Source organism: Odocoileus virginianus, chromosome 1 (genome assembly GCF_023699985.2).
Source record: "Odocoileus virginianus isolate 20LAN1187 ecotype Illinois chromosome 1, Ovbor_1.2, whole genome shotgun sequence".
NCBI classification, from domain to species: Eukaryota; Metazoa; Chordata; class Mammalia; order Artiodactyla; family Cervidae; genus Odocoileus; species Odocoileus virginianus.
The window spans coordinates 7,268,218-7,296,153 of NC_069674.1; the positions used below are offsets into that span (position 1 = coordinate 7,268,218).

General features: G+C 46.0%; 1 protein-coding gene, 1 long non-coding RNA gene and 1 other non-coding gene across 7 annotated transcripts in view; 1 reads left to right on the top strand and 2 right to left on the bottom strand.

The window, feature by feature from the left end:
- EZH2 (enhancer of zeste 2 polycomb repressive complex 2 subunit) overlaps positions 1 to 23,712 on the top strand; it is a 55,857-nt gene extending 32,145 nt beyond the window's left edge. For 2 of the 5 annotated variants that reach the window (XM_070460402.1, XM_070460459.1), the window contains exons 4-20: positions 3,007 to 3,123; positions 6,772 to 6,892; positions 7,660 to 7,800; positions 8,770 to 8,872; positions 9,392 to 9,570; positions 14,224 to 14,315; positions 15,676 to 15,916; positions 16,522 to 16,691; positions 17,241 to 17,335; positions 18,020 to 18,060; positions 18,406 to 18,531; positions 19,212 to 19,390; positions 20,527 to 20,622; positions 21,200 to 21,281; positions 22,254 to 22,334; positions 22,462 to 22,546; positions 23,387 to 23,712. In XM_070460402.1, the coding sequence (XP_070316503.1) occupies positions 3,007 to 3,123; positions 6,772 to 6,892; positions 7,660 to 7,800; positions 8,770 to 8,872; positions 9,392 to 9,570; positions 14,224 to 14,315; positions 15,676 to 15,916; positions 16,522 to 16,691; positions 17,241 to 17,335; positions 18,020 to 18,060; positions 18,406 to 18,531; positions 19,212 to 19,390; positions 20,527 to 20,622; positions 21,200 to 21,281; positions 22,254 to 22,334; positions 22,462 to 22,546; positions 23,387 to 23,447 (2,010 nt within the window). In that variant the 3' untranslated portion in view covers positions 23,448 to 23,712. The remainder of the gene's footprint in view (positions 1 to 3,006; positions 3,124 to 6,771; positions 6,893 to 7,659; positions 7,801 to 8,769; positions 8,873 to 9,391; positions 9,571 to 14,223; positions 14,316 to 15,675; positions 15,917 to 16,521; positions 16,692 to 17,240; positions 17,336 to 18,019; positions 18,061 to 18,405; positions 18,532 to 19,211; positions 19,391 to 20,526; positions 20,623 to 21,199; positions 21,282 to 22,253; positions 22,335 to 22,461; positions 22,547 to 23,386) is intronic. The other 3 variants (XM_020895726.2, XM_070460525.1, XM_070460599.1) reach the window with 3 other exon arrangements.
- On the bottom strand, positions 4,295 to 4,366 carry TRNAR-GCG (transfer RNA arginine (anticodon GCG)). Its single transcript has one exon. It is a non-coding gene; the product is annotated as a tRNA-Arg (tRNA).
- LOC110138582 (uncharacterized) lies at positions 22,185 to 27,897 on the bottom strand. Its single transcript, XR_011485368.1, has 3 exons — positions 26,008 to 27,897; positions 23,366 to 25,914; positions 22,185 to 22,836 (listed from the first exon to the last, which is right to left on the bottom strand). It is a non-coding gene; the product is annotated as an uncharacterized lncRNA (long non-coding RNA).
- Between the last annotated feature and the right edge of the window lie 39 nt (positions 27,898 to 27,936).

The following is a 27,936-nucleotide window of genomic DNA, read 5'->3' on the forward strand; positions in this document are numbered from 1 at the left end:
CTGTGGAGACCCAGGAGGTCAAAGTCCTGTTCAGTCCTCTGAGTGATGTGAGACTTGATAACATAAACTGTCAAGGATGATACATTTTCAAAGAAAAAAAGTTACTGATAAGTAACTGGGATTTTTGAGTAACTTTCCTGTAAGTCAATGAATAAGAATTCCCAAACTTGTTTTACCAGCAAATGCTTTTGCATTTGAATATTATTTCATAAACGAAAGGGATATGGTTTTTAGTTAATAGTTAAAGAATGGGATAGAGTTTCTAGAGATAATGCATAGATAACGAGGTGGGTATAGACCTTCAAATTGTTACTTAGGTGTTCTCGTAGCTTTAAAAGAAATGGAAGTCGAAGTCTCCATCGGGGAAAAGGCAGCAAATGCAGTCGGTTCATTCCAGGAACATTTTTTGAGTGCCTACTCTTTTTTGAGACACTGTGCTGAGTATTGTTGCGAGGCAGACGTAGCACCACGCTCTGCCGCAGCCACTTTTGCCTTCAGAGAGCTTATTTCCAGCCCCTTGGTAACACTTAGGGCTGAGACTTGAGGTCTAGGTGATAGGGTGTGGCAGGTGTGGGGTGGGAGACAGTACCCAGTGCTGCAGCCTCTGCCATCTTATTTTCTGCGCTTCTCTAAGTTCTTTCTGTTCACGGAGACGTGACCTCGTTCAGTGGACTCAGCATCCTCATGACGCCGGGCAGACCGGCGGGGCGGGGCTCGTGCCCCCCCTGTCTGGTGGTTGAGTAGGACACGCAGCTCTCCCTCCTCCTCTGAGTGTGACCTTGGGTTTGCCAGAGTTGGAGAGGCAGCCGCTCCCCCTTGTCCCCCACGCTTTAAAGGGGACCAGTCTTCTGAATTAAAGTCACTGAATTAATTTGCCTCCACCACGTGTAAAACAAAATTCAAAAATTCCAATTTGTTTTGCAAGGACTGAAATTGTTTTGAACTTAAAACCTCTGGACAGTGTATATCACTTTATTCTGTAGTTTCAGCCATTCTTTGCCCCACTGTTAGCTGGTTAAGTAACTTAAGAAGGAATGAAGATGTGGTAGGAAGAGGGGAAGAGGAGGAGGTGGGGGAGAAGATGCTCGGCGTATAGCACCCATGGCATGAGCATCCCGGGAAGGGCTGGAGCGTACGGACGAGGCTCCCGGGTGTAGCAATCAGACTGAGGCTTCCATCCTGGCTTGGAAGTTGACTGTCTTTCTGACCAGGCAAGTTATTTAACTTCTTTGAACCTCAGTTGCCTCCTCATCGTGCAGTCGTGATGCTAAAGGCTAAGATGAGGAGTGGTTACGATAATGCATATGAAGCACTTAGCACAGTGCCTGCAACATAGTACGTGCTCAATAAATGTTAACTGCTCTTATTATTGGACGGATGCATGAGGAATTGTATCAGAGGCCAAGGGAGGAAACGGGGAAAGATTGCGGGTTCTGGAGCTTAGTCAACTGTTCACACTGTCTTACTTACTTGAGCCATGAGCTCTCTAGTGTCACCTTTGATCTTTGCCCTTTTGGAAAGCAAATTAATGGATTAACTACTGTCACAGTTTTTCCTAACTGTTCTATCTTTAAACCTTCCCTTCCACTGAGGAAGGAACTGTTTTTGCTCTGGGTGACTGTGACTATTGGAAGATTGTCCTCCTGGCCTGAGGACATGCTAAGGGCCAGGTGGGCCTGGAGGCCAAAGACTTCCACTCTGATTTCACCAAATCTAGCCCTGATATTTTTAAATCTTCTTTGATAAAAATGAAACATTTAATAATTATGTGTGTCTTATAGATATGACTTTTTTGGTTTCATTTTACTACTTCAATTCTACTTCTTTTTGCTCTGTTTTCATGGATTATTTGTCAAGGGCATTTTTGAGATGGCTCTGGAGACCTGACATCGGGTATTGGAGCTCCTTAAGAGAATCTGGATTCCTAGACAGGGTGAAGTGCTGTGGTCTTTGGACACAGATCTTTACCGTATTTCATCAAGTCAAAGATGCAAACTTCTAAACATTTTACATCTGAAACTGGCATGCATCTTAGAGTCACTATGATAAAGTATTGTGTTATAGTTTAATTGGCAACATTATTTTCTTAATGATACAGAATGGTGTATGGTGTGCTTTAAAATTCATGTCATTGTAAATTGGATGAAATACGGTATAATGTTTCAGGGGAATATATGCACTTAACTGGTATTAGAGATGTGGTATCCTGACAGTGTGTGTATTGGGTAAGAAGAGGGGCTCCAGAGTCAGACTTTCTGGGCTTAAATTCTAGCCCTGACTCGTGTATGACTTCGGGCCAGTTATGTATCCTTCCTGTCAGTTTTCTCACCTGTAAAATGGGCACTAAGAATAGTCCCCATCTTACAGCGCTGTGATGAGGACTGAATATGAGACATGTTAAGTGTTTAAAATAGTGCCTAGCACATAGAAAGTGCTTAATGACATTAGCTGTTGTTATTAATAATTTAGGGATTACACTTCTGCAGAATTGATTTGAATCCATTTTGTTGTGATTGAAACTCACATCTACTACCTTTTATATTAGTGTATCATCTGATGATATCAGCAGACACTTGACTTTTTAAAAAGGGAAGGTAAAGATAAAGGTGAACCTAACAAGTTTCTAAATTCTTACTTAGTAAGATTTATGTTATTGTCTCATGTGGTTGAGATGTAAGCAAAATTAAGCAGTGAGGTAGGAAATTTATGGTGAAAGCAAAGAGCAGTTAATCTGAGGCCAACATAAATATAATATTTGATTCTTACTGGTACTGGTAAATATGGGAGGTGTTGGAAGGTTTTGAAAATTTTCAAAATCTGAAGCTTTTTTGGTCACTAAGTAAAAGAGGAGAGAATGCTTTTTGGTTTTTACCAACTTACTGTCTCAGGTAAAGAAATTTACTTTTCAAAATGATGTAAGTAGGCAGCATCTCTTTATAATATGATGACTGAGGCTTCAGGTTGTCCTTTTATTCTTAGGAGTCAATTCTACTTTTTCTGTTCTAGTGTTCGGTGACCAGTGATTTGGATTTTCCAACACAAGTCATCCCATTAAAGACTCTGAATGCAGTTGCTTCAGTACCAATAATGTATTCTTGGTCTCCTCTACAGCAGAATTTCATGGTATGTAAATAATGTGTCTTTTTATTTGGTAATTACTTCTTTTAACCAAAGCATAATTTTCATGTCAAGGTAAGTCAAGATTTTGTTGTTCAGTCACTAAATTATGTCTGACTCTTTGCAACCCCATGAATTGCAGCACACCAGGCTTCCCTGTCCATCACCAACTTCTGGAGCTCGCTCAAACTCATGTCCTTTGAGGTGGTGACACCATCCAACCATCTCATCCTCTGTCGTCCCCCTTTCCTCCTGCCTTCAATCTTTCCCAGCATTAGGGTCTTTTCCAATGAGTCAGTTTCTCTGCATCAGGTGACCAAAGTATTGGAGTTTCAGCTTCAGCATCAGTCCTTCCAATGAATATTAGGACTGATTTCCTTCAGGATTGACTGGCTGGATCTCCTTGCAGTCCAAGGGACTCTCTCAAGAGTCTTCTCCAACACCATAGTTCAAAAGCATCAATTCTTCAGTGCTCAGCTTTCTTTATAGCCCAGCTCTCACATCCATTCACGACTACTGGAAAAACCATAGCTTTGATTAGACGGCAGAGTTTGTCTTTGTTGGCAAAGTAATGTCTCTGCTTTTTAATATGCTGTCTATGTTTGAAGCCTAGCTTGAAGGATTTTGAGCATGTTTTTGCTCACATGTGAAATGAGTGCAATTATACAGCGATGTGAACATTCTTTGGCACTGCCTTTCTTTGGGATTGGAATGAAAACCAACCTTTTCCAGTCCTGTGGCCACTGCTGAGTTTTCCAAATTTGCTGGCATTTTGAGTGTAGCACCGTAACAGATCATCTTTTAGGATTTTAAATAGCTCTGGTGGAATTCTATCACCTCCACTAGTTTTGTTTGTAGAAATACTTCAAGATAGTGTAAGTAAAAATAGCTGTTGAAATGGGAACACTTGGAGTAATTTTTTTAAACTGGTTAATATATGTATTTTTAAGCCTTTTCAGTGTTGATCTTGCTCTTAGTCCTTTTTAATTTTTTTTTTTTTTTGCTTTTATTTACTTCTTTTAAGTAACATTCTGCAAAGGGAAAGTGAAAGTGAAGTCACTCAGTCATGTCCGACTCTTTGCGACTCCATAGTCCGTAGCCTACCAGACTCCTCAATCCATGGAATTTTCCAGGCAAGAGTACTGGAGTGGGTTGCCATTTCCTTTTCCAGGGGATCTTCCCAACCCAGGGATTGAACCTGGGTCTCCCGCACCGCAGGCAGACACTTTACCGCCTGAGCCACCAGGGAAGCCCTCCAAAGGGAAAATATTAAGCAAAAACCATACCTGGGGTTTAAAATATATTTAAAAGATGAAGCTTATAGTTCTTGCTCTTAAAGATGTTAGTATCCTGTAATCTCAGTCTGACTTTGAGATTTTGTTAAGTGAGAGCTTATTATTTAGAACAATTTTAGGCAGCATGTTATTAAATGATAATTACACTATGAAATAGTCTCAGCATAAGGCTATTTTCCCACAGATAACACTGGCACAATAGCTTTTGTTATGAAATGCTAGTATTTAATTCTTTATGGAGGTAGGATGAAGGAGAGGATGGAACAAAAGAGAAGTTAAAGTATGCATTCTTGACTTGTTTTGTCAAATTAAAAATGCATAGTTTTATAGTTTACTTGCTATATAAAATAATAGGGCTGTTGAAATCTTGATGGAAGTCCTTGGTGAGCCTACTTTAGAGAATTGCCTGCTAGATTTTTCAATAAATAGGTGTTTATAACATCCTCAGTAACTTTTCTCAGTGGAGGCTTAAAGGTAAACTTGAGATTCTCTTTTGCCATTGCGTAGATTTGTGTATTTAAGGCTTTATTCAAAAACATTTGGTTTGAGAATCATGTTGCAAGAACTTCTGAGAGGGCTTATATTTTCACAGACTGAAATTCTGAAGGAATATAGTGTTTTAAACTTGGCAATAAATTTTTTTAACCATTTGAAAAAATTGAAGTATAGTCAGTTTATACTCTTGTGTTAGTTTTCAGTGCATAGCAAAGTGATTCCTTTCTGGATTGTTTTTCCTTATAGATTATTACAAGATATTGAGTATAGGTCCCTCTTGTTTTATGGATAGTAGTGTGTATCTATCAGCCCTCCAATCATAATTCATCTCCTCCTCCAAAGTTGTCAGTATTATTTATGAATCAGACATGGGTTTTGCTAGTGATGAAAGCCAGATTAGGCAGACTTTTCTTTTTTATGGCTAGGGTATGTCCTGCAGTGCAGAGGTTTTATGGATATAATTGTGAAGACAAAAAATAGCCAACTGTCATTTCATTTTGGCTTGTGTCCAAAATAATGAACTTTCCCAGTTTTAAATGGGGTTTAGTGCCGGTAAGGTGTGCTGGCAGCTAGACTCAGTAGCTGTATGTCAGGTTGACTCTGACTAGAACAGTGCATTAGCATGTACGTTTTCGTTTTACACCCCATGTGCACTTTTCCTCCCAGTTTGCCTTTGCTTTGTTGGTCAGAGGTACCATTATCTTTATGAACTCTGCACCTGCCCTAGATTTGTTATGTAGGAATTGTTTGAAAAATTCCCTGCTTTTTCCTATTTCCTGTGTGCTCCTACTTGGCAGCTCCTGTGTGTCCCGGCCTTTTCCCAGCCTGTTCCTCTGTATCAGTCATGGGTCAGCCTGAGGCACCACACACTTAAATAGTTGCCATTTCCTCTCTTCAATCTTAGCCAGTCTGTTCTGTTATCAGAATTTCTTTCTAAAATTCTGTTTTTAATCAATACCTTGTTCAAAGGCCTCTTCAGACTGAGACCTATCCTTGTTTTAAAATTAGTCTCCTTATTTAGGATATGAACTTCAGAAAGGTTGTGTCTTTATCTATAATTACTCTTTAACTATTTTATTGAAAGTTCTCTTCCCCCAAGAATATCAGCTTCCTGTCCCTTGTTTTCTTGAAGTCCTGTGTCCTCTCTGAACTTTTCTTTGACTAGCCCTTTCCTGCTCAGCCAGCACCCTCTTTCTTCCCTGGTATCTTCCAAACCTTGATATAAACTCATCTGTCATCTTTATTAGCACTATCAGGTTTGATATGTCTTGTTCATAGTGTTGAAGCATTTTGTTATTGTAGAATGTTCCTATTTTATGAATGAGAGTAAATCCTTTTGGCATAACCTGTAATGAACCATCTATATTTTACGTGCCTAGAATTTATTATGTTGACTGTCGATAAGTTGATCAAGTGAAGTTTGGAAATCCTCACTTAATTAGTTTTTTTCCTTTTGGGGCATTGTTATTTATGGTTGGCTTTGATAAGCTGTATTTGTCGACCCTGAGATGCTTTTAAATGTCTGAAGCAGGAACATGGCTTCAAATGGTTGATGGGCCACACCGTAACTTGTGGCGTGTTCCTGTCTTAGAGGGACATGAAGTGATGGTAAATTGTAGTAACTGATTTCATGATACAGTATTTTTTCTTAAGTTTTTTTCCTGTAAACAGTTTTCTCAGATATTGATGAGAAGCATCATTTATTTCTTTGTAGCTTTTAGAGTTGGCTATTATTTTAGATCTGGAGAACTGGGTATGGACATCTGCTTATGAAAAAATACTGTATTTCAGTTATGTTACATTTGCTTTTAAAAAACTTAGGATGTGTCTACTTTTTAAATATATTTATTTTTTTCACTTTTAGGTGGAAGATGAAACTGTTTTACATAACATTCCATACATGGGGGATGAAGTTTTAGACCAGGATGGGACTTTCATTGAAGAACTAATAAAAAATTATGATGGAAAAGTACACGGGGATAGAGGTGAGGCATGTGTTTATTCTCTTGGAAAAGGGGCCAGAGAATTGATATTTTGATTTGTTTTTTCAAACGTCAGTATGAAAAAGATTTTTTAAAAATTAAAACTGCTGGATTGGCCTAGGCTAAAATTTTCAGTATTTTCCCTATCTATTTTTAAATTGAAGGATTGTATTTGCCACTTGGAAATTATGCATAGCTGGTTATTAAAAAGCTGTCAATCACATGCAAATTAAATAGAATTGTTTCAATGTATATAGATTTTAAGATTCTTTAGCAATGAAATGGGTTAGGATTAGAGCCCTGCTTATGTAACATGGACTCCAAAAGGCCTTGTGATCAAAATGACTTTCTCTGCTAGGCCACCACAAGACCTGAAAGTCCTGTCATTAGAATCACAGCTTCGTGCTTTAACAGGAGAACTGTTAAAGTGCCTGGCAGGAGGGTGGTGTGTAATAGCCTCTCATCTCTTCACAAGTGGACAGCGCAATCTGGTGGATACGTTGTTCAGAAGGAGGTGAAGGCCGTATTTAGTTTCTAGAGAATTAGGCTGTGGTCTCCAGCACTGGAAATTTGTGAAAATGACTGGTGTTGAGGGTAAATTCTACTTCCAGCTTTGCCTTAGGCCAGTCCTGGAAATGACCTTTCTCCCAAATTTTATAATAATTATGGTGTTACAGTGCTGATTGATGTGCTGCAGTTGTTTCTTACAAATTAGAAAAAAGCATGGTATACTTTTATGTATATCTGATACTTGATTTGATGAATTTCAGAATGTGGGTTTATAAATGATGAAATTTTTGTGGAGCTGGTGAATGCTCTTGGTCAGTACAATGATGATGATGATGATGATGATGGAGATGATCCTGATGAAAGAGAAGAAAAACAGAAAGATCTAGAGGAGAGTCGAGAAGGTACATCTGTCTTGTTAGGTTTGTGTGTAGCCATAACAGCGTTTTTCAAAAAAATAGAGTACAGGTAAACTTCCCTTCTTTTTTCTTCTGTTAAATGTCACATCAGCGGTAGTATAATCAAAATTAAAATACTATTTGTAACATTTCATCCTACACGTGTGAGTCTTTTATTTCCTTGGCTAGCAAAGGAATGTACAGGTTTTGGGTTTCCCTGGACAATTATCATAATTACTGTAATATGTAACGTCAGTTTTTTACTATATGCAGGTCATACACTTGTCAATTTATATCACTTTATATGTGTATAGACATTTACTCTTCCTAATATTCCATATGGAATAAAGTGGATTTTATCCTCAGATCCACTTTATAGTTGAGATGGGTTTAGTGAGGTGAAGTAACTTAAGATCACAGCATTGGGAAGAAAGAGAACCCAGGAAGTTCTGTTTTGGAAACCAGCTCTGACTGACCCCAGGGCACATGCTGTAACTTGCACACTAATTACGGATCACCAGAGAAGTTAGAGGGTCCCGATTTAGAGCTGGGGTTGGAAGAGACTTGACAAAGCTCATTATGAAGTCAGCATAGAAGAATTTTTGGGGAAGTTGCAGTTTCAGAGAAGCATCCTGTCCTCAGAATCGGTGCCTTAGTGATCCTGTGGGCCCTCGTTTCACAGATGACACGTGCAGGGGGGTCAGTGACGGGACAGGGTCACAGCAGCAGGCAGTGCTGAGCTGGGATCAGAGCCTGGGTTTTTCTGCCTCCCGGTGCACTTGAAACTTTGCATATTTGATTTTGAGTTTTGTCTGACCTACCAGCATTCCAGATACTTGTAAAATAGGTTAGAAGTGAGAGAGACAGAGAATTGGTAATTTCTTGAGAAATCCGCATTGCTAAGTGTAGACAAAATGAAGCATTGGTGAGCTTGTTCACTTTCATTCTTTTTTCCTTTCTCATTTCCCTGTTTAGATAAAGAAAGCCGTCCACCTCGGAAATTTCCTTCTGATAAAATTTTTGAAGCTATTTCCTCAATGTTTCCAGATAAGGGCACAGCGGAAGAGCTAAAGGAAAAGTAAGGTTTGCTCTTTGGATACGGCCTTGCTGTGTGTGGCACGTGACTGGCCATTCTGGTTTTTAGAGCTGGAGCTGGTGAAGCCGCTGCTCTGCGCGTTCAGTGTTTGCGGGACACTCGGACTGATCCGTGTGTGTGTCCGTGGGACCCTGGGCTGCGTTTATCATAGATGGAAGTGTGCATGAGTGTGCACACACACAATTTATAGGAGTGCGTGTAAGAGGAAATTTCTCTGGACACCCATAGAAATTTTACTGCCATGACTGCTTTGTTTTAATGAATGTAATAACATTTTTCATGACAGATCTGAATAACATCTGTGAATGTTTCTTGATATACTATGTGTAATGTGTAATTGGCTCTTCATCTAAATAAAGATTGCTGTAGGCCAGACCCTTTTCTGTGTTTTAGGCAAGATAAAATATCCAAAGTAGTAAATAGAAAGCGTGTGGAAACTTCTGTGTTCAAGAATGTGGTTCTGGTTTCACCCTCACGTGCCTTTCTCTTGGTTGATGTCAGGTACAAAGAACTCACGGAGCAGCAGCTCCCGGGCGCACTTCCTCCTGAGTGCACCCCCAACATAGACGGGCCGAACGCCAAGTCTGTGCAGAGGGAGCAGAGCTTGCATTCGTTCCACACGCTTTTCTGTAGGCGCTGCTTTAAATACGACTGCTTCCTACATCGTAAGTGCGGTTACTGTACGTTTTCATTTTCTATCTTTGTTGTGGAATTGTGTGTTAAATCAACTTGGAAAGCGTTGTCATCTGTTACCACTAGGATCTGTCATTTAATCTTAACAGTTATGACTGAAAAATATGTTAGAATCAAAGTACTGGTATTTTTTAATTTGTTGCTTGAGGTTGCTCTGAAGTCTTTTTGCACATGTTAAGTTGGGACTACTGTCTCCCCTAACTTGGAATACAGGCCACTGATTTTTCCATAAATGCTAACATTATGGTGGTTTTGTAATAAAACTCACTGTGAACTAGCTGGTAGCCCAGAGCAACGTTCTCCATGCTGATGAACAGGTTTTGTCAAATAAGAAATTAACTAAAGGGAATTCCCTGGCGGTTCTGTAGTTAGGACTTGGCTTTCACTGCCAAGGGTAGTAAGATCACACAGCCTGCTAAAAAGGTGTTTATGTATCTATTCTTATCTGTTGAGTGTTAAGTCTGGTGTTTGGAGTGGGAGAGAGGGTCCTCTAAATAAGTTGGTTTTAAAAACACCTGCATTTGAATATAGTTAAAGCATTAAATGTTCTTAATGAAATTTATACATATGATACTCCTGTATTTTTCTGATTCTGCTGGAGAATGAGGTTTCTTAGTACATTTTCCAGGTTTAAGTACAATTTAAAGAGTACCAGTGACTTGGGAGGCATGCGTTGTGAGAATACATTTCATACCTCCTGGTTCCTAATAAGAAGGGTTTACTTAATACAGGTTAGCTTTTTCTGTATTAGACTTTTGAGCAGCTGGCCATCTGTGGCGTAACACCTTTGTCCATGTGCGAAGGTGGCTCATGTTGCTTTGTCCTTTTAGAGTTCCTGGGTCCACCTTTTGTAGTTTTTTCCCTCTGTCCAGTTGTACCTCGTAGTGTTAATTAGCCTGCCCAAGCAACTACATCTTGTCTCATTTTGAGTTTTTGCTCTATCTACTTTTTATAGCACAAAATTTGTTATGTGATGCGTATCTTGGCCTGGAAATGGTTGTGTGTGTGAAGTATGAGTGGTTTAGTTATCTTAAGTTAGAAAACCTTGAAGTAGACTTTGAGAATTATCATTGTATCTTCCACGTCCTCGCTGCTGTTATCTACACTCCTGACATAGTTTACATGGATGATGTGATAGTTCTAATAGTTGCAGAAGCCAGCTATTTGTTACCCCAGCCCTTGTAGGGTTATGAAATACCTCACTTGGACTTGGCAGCCTTGTCTTCACACAGCCCTTGAAGTGAAAGTCGCTCAGTCATGTTTGACTCTTTGTGATCCCCTGGACTATACAGTCCATGGAATTCTCCAGGCCAGAATACTGGAGTGGGTAGCCTTTCTCTTCTCCAGGGGATCTTCCCAATCCAGGGATCGAACCCATCTCCTGCATTGTAGGCGGATTCTTTACCAGCTGAGCCACAAGGGAAATTGTCTGGAATTGCGTTTAATTCCCCTTTACTTACTTACACATGGTCATTTTATAAAATATTGTCCAGTTCTTGCTTAAGAATACTGTAAATTGCATTCAGATGTCACTATAGGAAGAAACTTGGTGGGAGCCCTTCTTGGAATCGGTAGAATGTCCCCTCCAACTTGTTGGCGGCTGCAGCATTTGATAACCTTTTTGTACAAATGAGCCAAGGCAGGAGGACGCTCCTTTGAAACGTTATCACAGGAGTTATCTTCTTGTGCTCTTCCAGAGTGATTTGGATGAACGATGAGCCTGCTCATCGAGCCGTCATTCAGGCTGGGGAGAGGGCGAGACGGGGGCTGTGCTTACTGAGGCCGGCTCCCCTGGCCTGGCGGGTGTGCCGCGCGCCCCTCGGTCCTCCCAGTGAGGCCTATCAGTTCTGCCGGCGTTCATCGCTTTACACTGATGCTGACAGAAGATCACACACTGTGTGTTTTTCTTGGGTAAAAGAAGTCATTAAATAAATGACTAAACATACCCGTTAAATACAGCATTTTGTGCTTTTTGTTCTTTGTATGATAGGAATAACATACAGTCTTGAGGATTAAATTTATTACTATGTGCAAAATACTTCAAATAGTAGCACCTGGCTTGTGTTTTTAGCTATTATTTTTTCAGAATCCTTCACACTTGTGTATTTCAGAATAGCATTCAGAGCTGTCCAGGAAAGTCTCCCCCGTCCTCACTCCCTTGTAAGGGAACTGCTTCCACTTTTAGCTCTTCTGTGTCTTTCTGTAGTTTCTTCCAGCAGATATTGTACACACACATTCTTTTCCAGCCACCCTGTTCTGTTCACGTGGTGCTGTTGGACTCGGCTTTCCCGCTCTGGACTCAGGTTTGCAGATTTAATCCTGTCTGGACGGCTATGCCGTCCTCTCCTGTGTCAGATGCAGCCCCCGGAGGTCAGCACTTAGGGAACGGCGCACAGTGAATCGCCCCGCGTAGTGCGCCGGTGCGTTCTCTCACGGGCACAGGTTAGCCTGGCCCGCTGTGTGCAGGTCCTGCCCAACAGCCCGCCATATGGGGGTCTGCCAGTTTAAAGATCCATCAGCAGAGTGAGAGTGCTGGTTTCCCTAGAGCCCAGCGACCCGAGTGTGTTAAACAACAGGCTTTGATCTTATTGATTGAATCAGTAAAAATGATTTCTAGCACAATGTAATTTGCATTTCTCTATATGATTAAGAGATTTGTGTTTTGTTTTCTCTGAACTCTTTTTATCCTTTTGGCTTTGGTGGTCTTTTTGATATCTTGAAGTTCTTTATATACTCAGGGAATTAGTTTTTTTTGCGATGAGTTGCAGTGTTTTCTTTCCAGTTTGTTAAAAATCCTGTAGCAAACTTAAAAAACAAAAACACAAAACCTTTAGAAGTAGTTAAATCTATCATTTGGCTTTCCCTACTCCAAGATTTTAAAGGGAGTCTCACCTTTTTCCCTAGAACGTTTAGACTTTCTGAAAACATCTCTCCCTTTGATCCATTTGGTTTGCTCTGTTAGGATTTTGGCTCCAGCTCACCCCCATCTCCGGGACTGCTGTTTCCCACCGTTGTCAGCAGGTCCCTCTGGCGCTGCCCTGAGCTGCAGTCGGTCCTGGTCACCACAGGGGCTGGGCTCTGCTTCTGATCCGAGGGTCTTGTTCCTTGAGTCTGTCTGTTTGGTGGGTTTTATTCCGAGATCTCCTGGCCATTCTTGTTTTTCTATGTAAATTTTAGAATCAGTTTGTCTAAAGAGTCTAGGTGTGTTTATTGAAATCTTATTAAATTTATATTACCTAAGGTAAAACTCACATTTTAAAGTAAGGGTTCTATCTCACTGACTATCTGATGACTCTCCTTTTGTTCTTTCCTTTCAGATTTTCTTCCCGTAGCGCAAGTGAAATGATTGTTGCTGCTGTTTTTTGTTGTTTAGTTGCTAAGTCGTGTCCGATGCTTTTGCGACTCCGTGCACCGTCACTTAGTCCTGACTTAGTGACACCTTCTCTCTCAAGACCAGAGTGTGTGTGGGTGTACAGACACAGCTGTGTCTTCTTCTGTGAACTGTGGCAAAATATCAGTCTCTAAACCTAGCACGTACTGGAGGAGACATCCAGGCTCAAAGCCCGCACGTGCCTTTGGCTCATGATGACCTTATGTCTGGATTGATGTAACTCCTTCTCCTTACGTGACCTTCACCTTCCATGTGCTCAGCCTTTGTGTTGACATTTTAGGGGCCCTCACCCATGCCAGTCCAGGGTGAAATCAGTCATATGGTATCAGACTCTTATTCTGGGAAAAAGCAACTCACATACTTGACACGGGGACCTGAGCCTTGGATTTCCACTTTAAAAGCATAACTGTTTGTTTTTCCTTTCTCTTCCTTTCCTCATCAGTCTGTCGCCATTTCCCATTTAAGTTCTATGGATAGAAGTATGGCTTTTTACATATATATTTTGGAATAATTATTTCATGAATCTGTCACTTGTTTTTATCCACATTACTTTGCGTCGTGTGTGATGCTGGGTAGGGCTTTTCTGGTACTTGCCTTTGTGCTCTGAAGCCAGCGTCCCAGGTTGTCAGGTCCGGCTGCTGTGCTTTCATCCTTGGTTAGGGGACCAGTGTGCTGGAGTGTGAGTCTCTCTGGTATGTTATTTGGGCATCTTAAGTTTCAAACACTGTATCTTGCCAAAGCCATTTTATCTGACTACTGTTTTTCCCTGCAGAAAGTGCTGACTGCAGGCTCCCCCTGGGTTCTTGAATTGTGTGTGATTCATAGAAACTGACTTCCAAGGCTGTCCTCACTGTCTTTGAACCCAGGTTTTTAACAAGCGGTGTCCCAGTCTATTCCCTCATTTGACAAGCTAGGGGCTGACCTTTCTTTAGAAATCAATAAGTTGTAGGTGTCAGGATTCTTCTGGTGAAAAGAGGAAACTCATTTCTGTGTAGAGGATACATCAGTTATTTCTATGGAGACATTAAAGACTCAAGTAAATGTTTATAATTAGGGCTCAGGTGTTCTGGGGGAGAGCTGAGGAAAATACATGGTGAGTATTCAGTAAGAGCGTGACGGAAGTTCCACAGTGTCCACCACGTGTTAGCAGAAGTGTGATGATGTGTAATTGCCTTTTTCCTTTGGAATTGGAGGAATGAAAAAGTAACTGTTTTACTTCATGTTTGGCTGTTGTCTGTTTATTCTTCAGCTTTTCACGCCACACCCAACACTTACAAGCGGAAGAACACGGAGACGGCCCTCGACAACAAGCCTTGTGGCCCCCACTGTTATCAGCACTTGGTAAGCATGTGCGGGGGGTTCTGGAGGGAGTGGAGAAGTCTGAATTTTGAATTTTCGTGAGGTCTGTGAAGTCAGTGGTAAGCTGTCATTCCCGTACTGCTACTGGCCATACAATAGGCAAGGTTTCTCAGCCACGGTTCTCGGTAGCTCGTACCTACTGCACATCCTAGTCCTTTGTTATCTTGCATTATTCTTTACCAGTGTCAGTCTCTTCAGCAGTGTGTGCAGGACTTAGGATCCAAGACTCTGGTACCTTCCGCCAACCTTAGACAGGAAGCGCAGAGCAGCCGCCCAAACCCCAGAAGCACAGTGGTTTCTGAGCCTTGCTCAGAGCCATCACCCTCCTGTCAGCTGTAGACCTGCTGTAGTTCAGCGTGTTATATGTAGGTCCCAGAGATGAGGGGTGTGTGTGTGTTTTTTTTTTTTTTGTAATGATGGAGAGAAGGTAAGGGTTTAGGAAAATATGAGTTAGGAAAGTTGTTTTTTATGGGTACTATCTTATTTTTACCATTTCCCCTCTTTGAACCAAGCCACTCCTACCTAGGAACTAAGTGGGTATATATTGCCTGTTGGATTTTGGACAGAAGATTCATTGAATGGCACCTACAGAAGGTATCCTATTTTTAAGCAATTTGGTTTTTGTAGAATGAAGTATAAAACTGTTGGCTGCTTTCAAACTTCTCCCTTCTATTGCCACTAAAAATGGAATTCTTGAGCACTGTTGTACAGTATTCTTTACAAGGCAGCATTTTATTTGGCTCATCTAAAGTGTGTCTGTGGTCTGTAGTCCATGGTCCTACCATTGCTGTGTACTTTCCGAGACGGGGTTATCGTGCCTGGCAGCACAGACTGTGACCCTCACTGCCTCTCCCTCAGGGTCCTTCCTTGTCTTCCTGGGGCCGTGCATCCCTCACAGGAAGAAAGGGGCAGAAGAGGGACGGATGGCTCATGTGTGCGTCCTGTATTCTTGTATACTTCAGACGCGACCGTAGAGGAGCGAGTGTTGGCTTAAGAAGTCCTGAGACAGGAAAGGCTGACTTTAGATGCACACTAGGTGTGTGACTCCTCTTAAAGTTCACTTTTTTAAATAGACTGTGTTCCCTAAAGTATATTCTGTATCTTAACTCATAATCAGTTAATACAGAACTGTCTCGCCTGAGTTTGTAGAAGCCATACTTATCTTTTTCAAATCTTCAAACCATGGAAAGCAGATAGGAAAACGATTGTCTTTAGATGTGACTGCCTGTGAAAAGCAGACACTGATAAGTCTGACTAACATGCTTACCCAGTCCTTTTCTTCCTCCTCTGCCAGAACGCATTGTAGAACTTGACTCTGATGTCTCCACTCTTGCTGTTGTAGGAGGGAGCGAAGGAGTTCGCTGCGGCCCTCACTGCCGAGCGGATCAAGACCCCCCCGAAGCGCCCGGGGGGCCGCCGGAGAGGCCGGCTTCCCAACAACAGCAGCAGGCCCAGCACCCCCACCATCAACGTGCTGGAGTCGAAGGACACGGACAGTGACCGGGAGGCGGGGGCCGAGACGGGCGGGGAGAGCAACGACAAGGACGAGGAGGAGAAGAAGGACGAGACCTCCAGCTCCTCGGGTGAGGCTCCGGGCGGCCCCGGTGGGCGCTGCGCGGGGGCCGGGTGCTCTCCTGAGCCGCTGGTTTTCAGCGCGGTGAGACGCCCAGGAGCAGAGCCGGCGGCTCCCTCCTCTCGCCTGTCTTGCGGTCCGTCCGGGTTATTTGAAGGTTGATGATCCAGTGTGTTTTCACACTCTGGGTCGGTTTCCTTTTGCAAGTTTTCTCAGGCAGGGCATAAAGAACTTTGATCATTCAGGTGACCATTCTTGATGGTCTGCGGGTGGGTGGCGTTGGTTAGGAGAAAGCAGCCCAACTCCTGACTAGTGCGTTCTCGGCTGTCCTTTGAGCCGTTTGCATCCTACCGTGACCAGCAGCTGTGGAACCCCGTTTGCTTCCATTTTAGAAGGTTGTGTTAAGGGGAGCCTGATCTCATGTGTCCATGGGGAAAAGCTTCCTGATAGTTTCTAGCCTTCATGTATTCCCACATATGATTCACTTTCTGTTTGCTGAAGCACACCCAAGCTCTGCATCCTAACACTGTTCTCTGACTGCCATTCCATGCCTCCCTCCCTCCCTTTCTCCACTTGCCACTTCCTGAGCAGTGCCTATTAACTTTGGTTTTGTAGAAGCGAATTCTCGGTGTCAAACGCCAATAAAGATGAAGCCCAACACAGAGCCCCCCGAGAACGTGGAGTGGAGCGGCGCTGAGGCCTCTATGTTCAGGGTCCTCATCGGCACCTACTACGACAACTTCTGTGCCATCGCCAGGCTCATCGGCACCAAAACGTGTCGGCAGGTGAGCGTGGCTGGGAAAGGTAACGGCAGAGACCTTCAGACGGACAAGTGTGTGGTCACTGTCCAGCCTAGGAACGTTCCTGGTTATTAAGTTCCTGTTCATCTGAAAAGAACTTTTTTTTCCACTGAGAGGGAACTGAAAGAAATAAGTCTTGACTTTAGATGCTGCAGGTAGGTGGCAGTGGGTTTCAAAAACCCACAAGAATTTAGATGTAGCCTTGTGACTCTTGGGGCTTCCCTGGTGCCTCCGCTGGTAAAGAACCCACTTGCAGTGTGGGAGACCTGGGTTCAATCCCAGGGTTGGGAAGATCCCCTGGAGAAGGGCAAGGCTACCCATTCCAGTATTCTGGCCCAGAGAATTCCATGGACTGGATAGTCCAGGGGGTCGCAAAGAGCTGGACACGATTGAGCGACTTTGACTCGTGACTCTTAAACAGAGAGTGACCTCAGCAGCGCCAAGGGACAGCCGAGCAGAGCGTGTGTGTGAGTGAGCAGGAGACCCGTGTGCTCACAGACGGTCCTCACGGCCTGTGACTCTGCCTCCTGTCAGGTGTATGAGTTTCGAGTCAAAGAATCCAGTGTCATCGCGCCGGCCCCCGCTGAGGACGTGGACACCCCTCCCCGGAAGAAGAAGAGGAAACACCGGTGAGTATGCCGGGGGGAGGTCGGGGCTGGCCCGGCCGGCTTCCTCGGGCCGTTGCTGCCATTTTTCTGTGAGGCCCAGTGGCTGTCCGTAGGTTTGGTGTGTTGAGTCATAGTCAAGGTTCCATTTTCGTTTCGGAGAACTATTTGATAGCCTCTGCAGTAAAGGCACGAGCGTATGTGGTGTGTCTTGGGAGCCTGTGAGCTCCAGAGCCAGTTCCCGCTCCAGAGCCCGGGTGTGCCAAGTGTGTGGCATTGACTCAGGTACTCTTCACGGCCACCCCGCTGTCAGCCCGGCGGAGCAAGTGACGGTGCAGTGAAGGCGGCAGGCCGACCCCTGTCCACGGAGACGGAGAGTCCCTGGATGCACTGTTGAAACCCTTCCAGGGTTTTTAGAAGCATAGCTGGGTGTCGGGTAAGGGAACACTTAGATTATACCTCACAAATCGTCTGCGTGTTCATATTACATTTCTTTGATACGTAATTTAATAATTTAGCTTTAGTAGATACGTTTGCCTTGTTTGTTTGGGTTATTTCTGCCCAGATAGCTCAGTTGAAATGATTCGACTGGAAATTAGAGTGTGCGGTGTCAGTACCCTCTGCAGAGAGCGGACAGCGGCACGCGGCGGGCTGGCTGCTGCAGGACGCCCGGGTCACCAGGGTCTGTCATCTGCTTGTGTTTTGCAGGTTGTGGGCTGCACACTGCAGGAAGATCCAGCTGAAGAAGGGTCAGCATCTTCCCGTTCAGCGTCCTTGGGAACGCGCTGTCTCCTCCTCGTGTGTCTTAGAATAGTAACTGGGTTAGAGTTTGGGATGTTCAGATAGAGCTGACTCTGTGCCTTAAACCAGTTTAGATTGGAGGCCTTCTGGTGGCTAGAGAACTGGGAGCCTGACTGAGATGTGACGGTGCCCGGGGCCCCCTGGCTCTTGGCGGGCGGGGGGTGTGTAGACGGAGAGTGAGGTGGACATGGCGAGGACAGCCCTGAGCTCAGGTCACGGGGGGAACATGTGCCTGTTGGGCGTGTGGTCACCTCACAGCGTTCGGGACTGACGCGGTGCTCTTGTCTGTGCAGACGGCTCCTCCAACCACGTTTACAACTATCAACCCTGTGACCACCCGCGGCAGCCTTGCGACAGCTCGTGCCCTTGTGTGATAGCACAAAATTTTTGTGAAAAGTTTTGTCAGTGTAGTTCAGAGTGTAAGTACTTGTTGTCTTGATGTCATTGCGTGAGAATTAAATTGACTGTTGGTCAGGAATTTAAAACTAACTTCAGTCAACACCAGGGCATCATGGCAACCCCTGCGTTGTTTCCATTGGGAAGCTCGCTCCCACCACAAGCCTGTGTGGGGCCAAGGATCAGTGTCCAGCCCGCCTCCTGCTGAGGCAGGTAGGCGGGCAGGTGAGGCCAGCGTGCATTAAAAGAGCTTTGTACTGTCTTTGATCATTTAACTTTTAAATCATAGTAAAGTTGGCACAGAATGGAAGGCAAATCTAGAAATGGCTTCCCAAATACTTTCTGGACACTAGAGATTATTATGAGTTAGATGGGTTCGGTCTTCAGAGTGAAGGATGTAGTGGCATCCGGGTGAGGACGGTAACTGTGCACTGAAGCCTGGACACCAGGGAGGCCCCTAGAGCCCTGACTGAGAGCGGCTGGGGAGCCCGGGTGTCACGCGGTCCAGAGCCCGCCTCGCTGCGCGTAATCGCTGCACTGTAAGTACGCAGAGCGCCTCTCACACCAGTGGCGGCGTCCGCGTGGATGGCTCTGACGTCCCGCTCGCTTCCCCTCCCGTGCGACGACGGTGGGAGAGTGAGGGGCCGTGCAGGCTCGGTGAGGCCGCTGGGCCGTTCTCCCCTGACGGGGCGTCTCTCTGAAGGTCAGAACCGCTTTCCCGGCTGCCGCTGCAAAGCCCAGTGCAACACGAAGCAGTGCCCGTGCTATCTGGCCGTCCGCGAGTGCGACCCCGACCTCTGTCTCACCTGCGGCGCGGCCGACCACTGGGACAGCAAGAACGTGTCCTGCAAGAACTGCAGCATCCAGCGGGGCTCCAAGAAGGTAGGAGGGTGCTGCACGCAGGGCCTAGTCATCCCAACCGGGGGGTTGTTGCTGAGCGTAAGAAACGAACAGCACTGCTGGGTTAGTTGTCTCAGGTTTTTAGGGGAGGCGATGACAGTAAAATGACCCTGATGCTGGGAAAGGTTGAGGGCAGGAGGAGAAGGGGACGACAGGGGATGAGATGGTTGGATGGCATCACCGACTCGATGGACGTGGGTTTGCTGGTGCTGGACAGGGAGGCAGGCGTGCTGCGGTCCGTGGGGTCGCAGAGACATGACTGGGGGACGGAACTGACAGTGCAGGCCCTGGTCTGAGCGCTGTGTGCGTTAACTGCTTCGTCGTCCTGACCCCATGAATTAGGAATAATCACTAAACCCAGAGTTCTGAGATTCAGAAGGAGAAGAGCTGGGCTCCGAGCAGGCGTTCCTTTCTAGACATCTTTTCCCTCCTCAAACAGAAAACTGTGTAGATATCTTTTTCCCAATTAGGTTTCATTTGCTTAACAGTATCTTGCTGGTCAAGGAGGTACTTGGTTAACTGCCCTGACAGGCCCTGTAGGCCCGGTCAAGCACACCTTAGGAGCTTGGGGATCAGGGAGTCTCCTTTAAAGACATAAGAAATGTGGAATGAAAGCATGATAGTCAGCCTTGATGAAAAGGTAGGGCCTCGGGCTTCGTTCCCAAACAGTCTGTCTGTAAATTGACGGCGGTGATCACCTTGGCGCCAGCTGAGCCCAGAGTGCTGGCCCTGGGCTTCTGTGCTGTCGTGAGGAAGGGCTGTGGAACAGTGCTCTGGAAGGAGGGAGGGGTAGAGCGCTGACCCACCAGGAGGGGCGGCGACTGGGCCCGGGGCAGGTGGAGGGGGCGCAGGCGGCCTGCGTCAAGGCTGAAGGATGGCTGGCGACACACATGCGGACCAGCTCAGCGACACCGTTTTCCTCTGAGGCAGACATTTAGGCTCTGTACTGGGTTTACAAAAAAAAAAACAAAATGTGGCTTCTGCAGCTTGTTGGCCCCTCTGGTCATACAGGGGACGCTGACTCCCACACCCATCTGTGGCTGAATCACCTGGTTCATCCTGTGGTCTGATCTGTCCAGCCTCATTCTCCTTTGATTACGATTTTGTTTATTCTTTAGCATTTACTGCTGGCACCGTCTGATGTCGCAGGCTGGGGGATCTTCATCAAAGACCCTGTACAGAAAAATGAATTCATCTCGGAATACTGTGGAGAGGTAAGGCCGGGCCCCCCCAGTCAGTCACAGACAGCGGGATGTCCACTGTGTTCACGTGGTATCACCTGTAATATGCTTTGGACTGATTTTCATTGGGCAGGTCCACTGGGTTTGATTAGAAATGAATATAAAGTGCCTTTTCAGCTTAGACTTGTGGGTTTGGTTTGCTTGAAAGCTACATTGCTTCAGTCCTGGTCACATTCCACTTTTTATCACCCAGGAGAAAGAGGGGAGAACAAGAGCTTTATGACGACGAGTCTCTTCTGTTTAATCCGTAGCTTAACTGATAAACTAAAGCATCCTTTCTAGGTTGTTAATTTAGGGCAAACCCTGGGGCTGGCTGCATCTGGTACCAAGTAAAGAGACTCAGGTTACTCATATTCTCCAGGCAGTTACTTTAAAGCTGTGGAAGTTTTTCTAAGAGTCCTTAAAACCACCACTGTTCTCTGACAAAGAGAAACTGGCCAGTGACCCTCTCTTGAGTGTTGTGAAGGTCCTGAACGTTTCAGATGAGCTGGGTGTGTTCTGCCAGGCTCACCTGATCCTGAATCACCTCACCCCGTGTCTGTCTTTTCAGATTATTTCTCAAGATGAAGCAGACAGAAGAGGGAAAGTATATGACAAGTACATGTGCAGCTTTCTGTTCAACTTGAACAACGGTACGCTGGGGGGTCGGCGCCCCTCTGCTTCCCAGGCCGCACCTCAGGGGCTGAAGCAGCAGAGATGACATGAGCCGTCCCCGGCGTCAGCTGTTTGAAAGGGGCTGGGCTTAGGAATAGGCTGATTGCTGGAAGGCGTCCCTGGGGGCTCAGCTGGTAAAGAATCCACCTGGAGTGCAGGTGACCTGGGTTTGATCCCTGGGTCGGGAAGATCCCCTGGAGAAGGAAATGGTACCCACTCCAGTATTCTTGTCCAGAGCATTCCCTGGACAGAGGAGCCTGGTGGGCTACAGTCCATGGGGTTGCAAAGAGTTGGACACGACTGAGAGACTTTTACTTCCCCCCAGGTTTGCAGAGTGTAACTTGGGGAGTGGGTGGTCACGGGTTCTGTGTGCAGAGAGTGGTCACTGTCCAGAGAGGGGGGCCCGCGGTGGCCCGGGCTCTGAGCCATCCTTGGCTCCACAGCCTGGCTCTCCTGCGTCCCTCCTGCCTCAGATACCACTCGGCACCTCTCACCTGGGAGGGCCTGGAGCCCTGCCCTGTGAAGCACCTCCTCAGCTTCCCTGAGGGTCCCGAGGATGGACAGGGACACGTGCGTGCAGACCCTGATCCTAGGGGAGGACATCAGGGTAGCTGGGTCCCTGCTTCACACCCGTGCTACTCGGGGCGGGGGGGGGGGGGCGGGGTCTCGCCACTGAAACAGGTGGTCTTCATGTTCCATAACCAGTAACATGAAAAAAACTAATTTGAAGATATCTATGATGTTGGGAAGAATCTCTTTTTAACCTAGGGCAGCATTTTCTTCCAGAGGTCATTTCTTACCAGGTGAACTTGGTTGAATGATTTACTTGCTTTTGAAAGCAAACTCTAAAGAACAATAACCACTTATATTTTTACAGAATCATAATAACCTTGTATTTATTGACTTAAAACTAATTGTTTGCTAGGTTATGCTTATTTTTTTCTCTTTAGATTTTGTGGTGGATGCAACCCGCAAGGGTAACAAGATTCGTTTTGCAAATCACTCAGTAAATCCCAACTGCTATGCAAAAGGTAGGTGCTCCGAGGTGGGCAGAGTCCCCGCAGGGCGTCCTGAGTGGTTCTAGGCTCCTCTCCCGACTGTCAGCTCCTCTCCTGGGTCGTTCTCACCGATGTCTTGAACCCATGCCTCTCTTTGCAGTGATGATGGTCAACGGCGATCACAGGATAGGGATTTTTGCTAAGCGAGCCATCCAGACTGGTGAAGAGCTGTTTTTCGATTACAGGTTGGTTTCTAGTATCTGAGGGCTTTGGCTTTTCTTCCGGGACGCTGAGCTCTGGCCAGAGGCCGGCTTCCGTCGGGCTGGTGATTTGCCACAGGTGGTGCTGGGGGCTAGGGTGAACTGTTGGGTAATGGCGTTTTCAGGATAAAGTCATGCTTTCTGAACGTTCAAAAAATGCAGAAAGCTCCATTTTTACCTTCAGGGTCCATGCCTGCTGTCAGGGTGCTGAGCACAGGTTCCAGGGGATTGCTTATGCTGCTGGGCATCCGGCTAGCATTTTATACTGTCAAGTTCTGGGGAAAATTGACAAGTTATAGAATATTTAAATGTAGTCAGAGGAATGTTTAGTTGAACAAATCCTGTGGCTCACTATACATCTCATGGAGAAGCTTGGTATTTTGTGTAGAACTGTCTTAAACTGGGGCCTGTGTGGAGCTGTTTCCAACCCAGATCTTCCCAGGAGGAGCAGCCGGGGCACCTAGGGCTCACCCAAGGGCAAGAGTCTCAGGCATCTCTTCTGGCCTCTGTGCTGTCCTGGCTTCAAGGGGCCCGTGGCCGGCTCTGGCCCGCTCACTAAGGTGCTCTGCGCCCCCTGTGTTTGGCCTCAATACCAGCCCCCTGCGGGCCTGCCTTCCCAGGCCGTTGGTTTCAGGGGCAGAGGGCTGGCTGGGGAAGGGGTGTTATTGCCAGTTCTGTCCAGCTTGGCCCCTCTGTAGCTGAAATGTTTGCACCCCTTCTGCGAAGGCGCCTTTGTGCAGCCAGCAGTAGTGGGCTCGTGTGTGCCGTGCTGAGTGGGCTGGGTCTCACTCTGCGCTGGCTCACCTGTTCCTCCTGCTGTTTCAGATACAGCCAGGCCGACGCCCTGAAGTACGTGGGCATCGAAAGAGAAATGGAGATCCCTTGACGCGTGCTACCTCCTCCCCCCTCCTCTCGGAACAGCGGCCTTAGCTTCAGGAACCTCGAGTACTGTGGGCGATTTAGAAAAAGAAAATGCAGTTTGAAATTCTGAATTTGCAAAGTACTGTAAGAATAATTTATAGTAATGAGTTTAAAAAAATCAACTTTTTATTGCCTTCTCACCAGCTGCAAAGTGTTTTTGTACCAGTGAATTTTTGCAATAATGCAGTGTGGTACATTTTTCAACTTTGAATAAAGAATACTTGAACTTCTCCTTGTCATAGTCATCTGTTACACCCTCTCCAACTGGTTTTAGAAAAGGACTGAGTGATGGGAAAAACTTCACCCCTTTGGTTTGTCAGAAGCCATCCTGGGAATCTGGGTATAACACGTATTGCCTGTATTAGGCAAATTAATAAATACTATTGCAAACATGTTACCATACACCATACATACCGGCTAAGGAGACAAGGACACAGTAAGCGATCACTGCTCGCGTCCGAGACCCGGGTGGATGGGGCGTGTCCCCGGTGCTAAGAGGCCTGCAGGTTCCCGCCCTCTGAACCTCGTTCTCCAAAATGACAGAAGATTCCTGCGAACGATCTAGCGCTAAATCCCACTAGATACAGCCCTTCAGAAATGTGACGGGGACAACCAGACTACTTCTAAATCTTGATGGAATAAGACACCCTTAATGTCCCGGGAAGCTGCTCCTCAGGCTGGGCGGTGGTAGGAGCGCCCAGGACGGCAGCATTCACCAAGTTTTCATTGATTTATAACATGAATGGGACGCTCAGAACACCTTCCTTTCCAGTTATGCAAACATGCACAAGGCTGGTTTCTGCCGCCTCGACGCACAAGCCAGTGAGCTGAGTCCTGGGATACAGTTCATTCACCTTGGCCTGACAGTGAAAAAGACACTTGTGTGTCTCCTGTGTCCCCTCAGCTTCCCTGCAACCTGCTGAGACACCTGGTCTCCGCACTCCACCCAGGAGGCGTCGCTGACCAATTCGGGGAGAGTCACCCCCCGACTGCCACATCCCACCCTTGGCATGCGGCCCCCATGAAGCCCGTTTGTTCCCCGTCATGTGACCAGAGACCGAACTGCAGCAGACAGCAGCTGTCCCTGATGGAGGGCAGGGCTTGGGAGCACCGCCCTGTGTGTGCGCTTCGCACACCGTGGGCTTTCATTCCTCGACTAGCAGCGTACCTCCAGGAACCGGTCCACTGACCTCACGGATGCAGAGATCCTGACCAGAAATCCTGGGCTGCAGCCATGGCCACATCCCACGTGATCGAGAGCATCCTTAGCTTGTCAGCTTGACATTTTCTTTTACCTGGAATGGGGGGGAGAAAGGAGAGCTTGACACAAGGTGTTCAGTTCACACAGAACACCAAGTTTAAGTATGTGCTCTTTTCTCTTCCCCTTGCTCTCCCACCGAGGTAATAACCGACAGTGTGAGCCTGGCGGGTTTAGTTCCCCAACAGAACCAGGAAGGATGAGTGGAATGAGTTACCACATCAGGATATGGATGCAGTCACGGTTGCCATGGTTTAGGAAGGTCAGACCTTGTCCACTGAAAAGAGCCCGACAACAGGCTGCCCAGCTGGTCAGCATCTGTGGTCCCTAAGCCTTTCCCCAGTGGTCATGAAGACCCACACGTCTGACCACAGTCCTGACGTCCAAGTACAGGCAGCACCTCAGACTCCGACTAACTGCCGCAGGCTAACTTGAAGATGCCATCACACCGTTCTGCATGACAAAAGTTTCAACATTTTGCAGTTTATAAAAAAAAGTATTCCTCTACCTAGAAACTGCTTCCTAACTATCTCTCAGTATTGTCTGGGTCACTCAACCTCCAGACTTCAGTGTCCAGTCAATGACTCCAACTCTGGATTCCCACCTCTGCCCAAGGTGTTCAACTGCCCCACCACTGCCAAAAATCAACGCACAAATTGCGTCATTTGGATTTGTAGGTTGCAGGTAGGATCTTCCGGACCCAGGGATTGAACCCAGGTCTCCTGCATTGCAGGCAGATTCTTAACCATCTGAGCCACCAAGGAAGCCCACTTTCAGATTTGTCGGTAGGTCGTCAAGAAAGGTTTCAAACGTGGACATTTTGCAAGAACCTAAGTATTCCATTAGAGGGCTTCCCTGGTGGTTCAGCTGGTAAAGAACCCGCTTTCAATGCAGGAGACCCTGGTATGAGTCCTGGGTCGGAAATGTTCCCCTGGAGGAGGGCATGGCAACCCACTCCAGTATTGCCTGGAGAATCTCTATGGACAGAGGAGCCTGGTGCGCTACAGTCCACGGGATTGCAGAGTCAGACATGACTAAGTGTGCACATGCACACACACACACACACTCTGCTGGAAATTGCATGGGCTTTGGGCTCTTACCAGAATAAGCTCAAATCAACACTTGTGTCTCCATCCTCTGTTACAAATGATCCAGGGAGGGGTGTGTGTAGTACCTGGTATGAGAAGTGGTCCAACACATCTAAGTCACACAGCTTTTTGTATGTGAACCAAAGCTCCATAAAGAAGTTTTAGAAAACTGTCCTCACCTATCTTGACCAAGTCATCATTCTGCCTCTAAAGAGATGAGGTTCATGTGTATAGAATCAAATCACCCAGACAAGTTGTTGCCATTCCTAAAAAACAAAACAAAAAAAAGGTCTTCATTTTATTTTTTTTAAGATTTACATAAGGGGGATTTTCTTCAAATGAGTCAGCACATTTGATTTTTTTAGCTGGGTGTGGCAAAATCTTGTATTTCTTTTCAAAGGAAGATTAAGATACCTCAATGAATAGGTAGGCCATCTTAAAATACTCAGTAAAAATATTTTAAATTCAGGTGCCTCTCGACCCTTTATCTCCTGCTGTGGTGTCCCTGGCTGCCTCTTACAAAGGCGCTTGACCAGTGACGGCTGGCAGTCTGCCTCTAGGCAGGCGCGAGGCTTGACCCATGAGAACCCAGCCTGGGAGAGAGGGGGTCCTGGCCCTGGGCTCTACCTTACCTGCCCCATCCTAGGAGAGAGGAGATGGTTCCGTCAGGAGGCAGCACCATAGCGACTGTCCGGAACAGTTTTCTTTCAGTGGACCAATCCCTGTGGGTTATGCCAAGGCTGCCACCCACCACCCTCCCCCAGGGCGTGAACTTCCCAGAGGGCCTGGGCACTAGGCGCCCTTCAGAAGCTGGACGTCGGTCCCTAGGCAGATTCAGAAAGCTACTATTTAAGTTCGGAAAAATGCAGCTCACTGGATGCCGGGGAACTCGACCCTCATGGCTTGTATTTGGAGGCCTGGCCGTTCTTGTTAGGCTAGGATGTGGTTTGTGGAATGAAGGCACGAAGTCTGGAACTGTATTCCACACCCATTAAACAGGACTCACCCAGTGTGAGGGGGTCAGGGTGGGGGGCATGTAGAGGGGACCTCCCACCACCCACCTCCAGTCCGCCTTTGCTCACGGACGTCCTCGGTCTTCTCACCAAGGACACTCTTCGTCCTGGAGGAACTCGAGAGACGTCAGGAAAGTCTCATGAAGAGGTGCCTTCCCTCTTGAAGGGGAGGGTGGGATGAGTTGAGAGAGTAGCATCAGCACAGATACCCCACCGTGTGTGGGACAGCTGGCGGGAAGCTGCTGGACAACACTGGGAGCCCCACTGTGGCCTCTGTGACGACCCAGAGGTCCTCCCTGGAGGGGTCGGACAGGGGAGGGTTGGGGGGGAGCGCAAGAGGGAGGGGGTCTATATCTGATTCACTTTGTTGTGCAGCAGAAACGAACACAATATTGTAAAGCAATTATCCTTGAGTTAAAAAAAAAAAAAAGACCATGAAGCTCTTTATTATGTGATCTGGCAACCCCACTCCTGGGCATGTATCTGCAGAAAACCATAATCTGAAAATGTACCTGAATTCCAATGTCCACTGAAGCACTATTTAACAGTAGCTGGGACCGACATGAAGGCAACCTAAATGTCTATAAGTAAATGGATAAAGAAGTTGTGGTACCTAGACACAATGGAATATTATTCAGCCACATAAAAAAGAACAAAATAATGCCATTTGCAGCAACATGGACAGATTTAAAGATTGTCATGCTAAGTGAAGCCAGAAAAAGACACACTGTATCATATAGAATCATTCACATGTGGAAATCTTAAAAAAAGGTACAAATGAACGTATCTACAAAACAAAGAGTTAGAGATGTAGAAAACAAACTTACGGTGAGGATGGGGTGAGGTAGGGGAGGGATGAATTGGGAGACTGGGACATAGGCACACTGCCATCTATAACACCGATAACTAACAAGGGTCTCCTGTACAGCACAGGGAACTCAATACCCTGTCATCACCTGTATGGGGAAGAATCTAGAGTGGAAACAGGTGTAACTGAATCACTTTGCTGTATACCGAAGCTAAAACAACATTGTAAATCAACTGCACTCCAATAATTTTTTTAAAAAAGCAATTTACCTTCCTACTCTTGCTGGG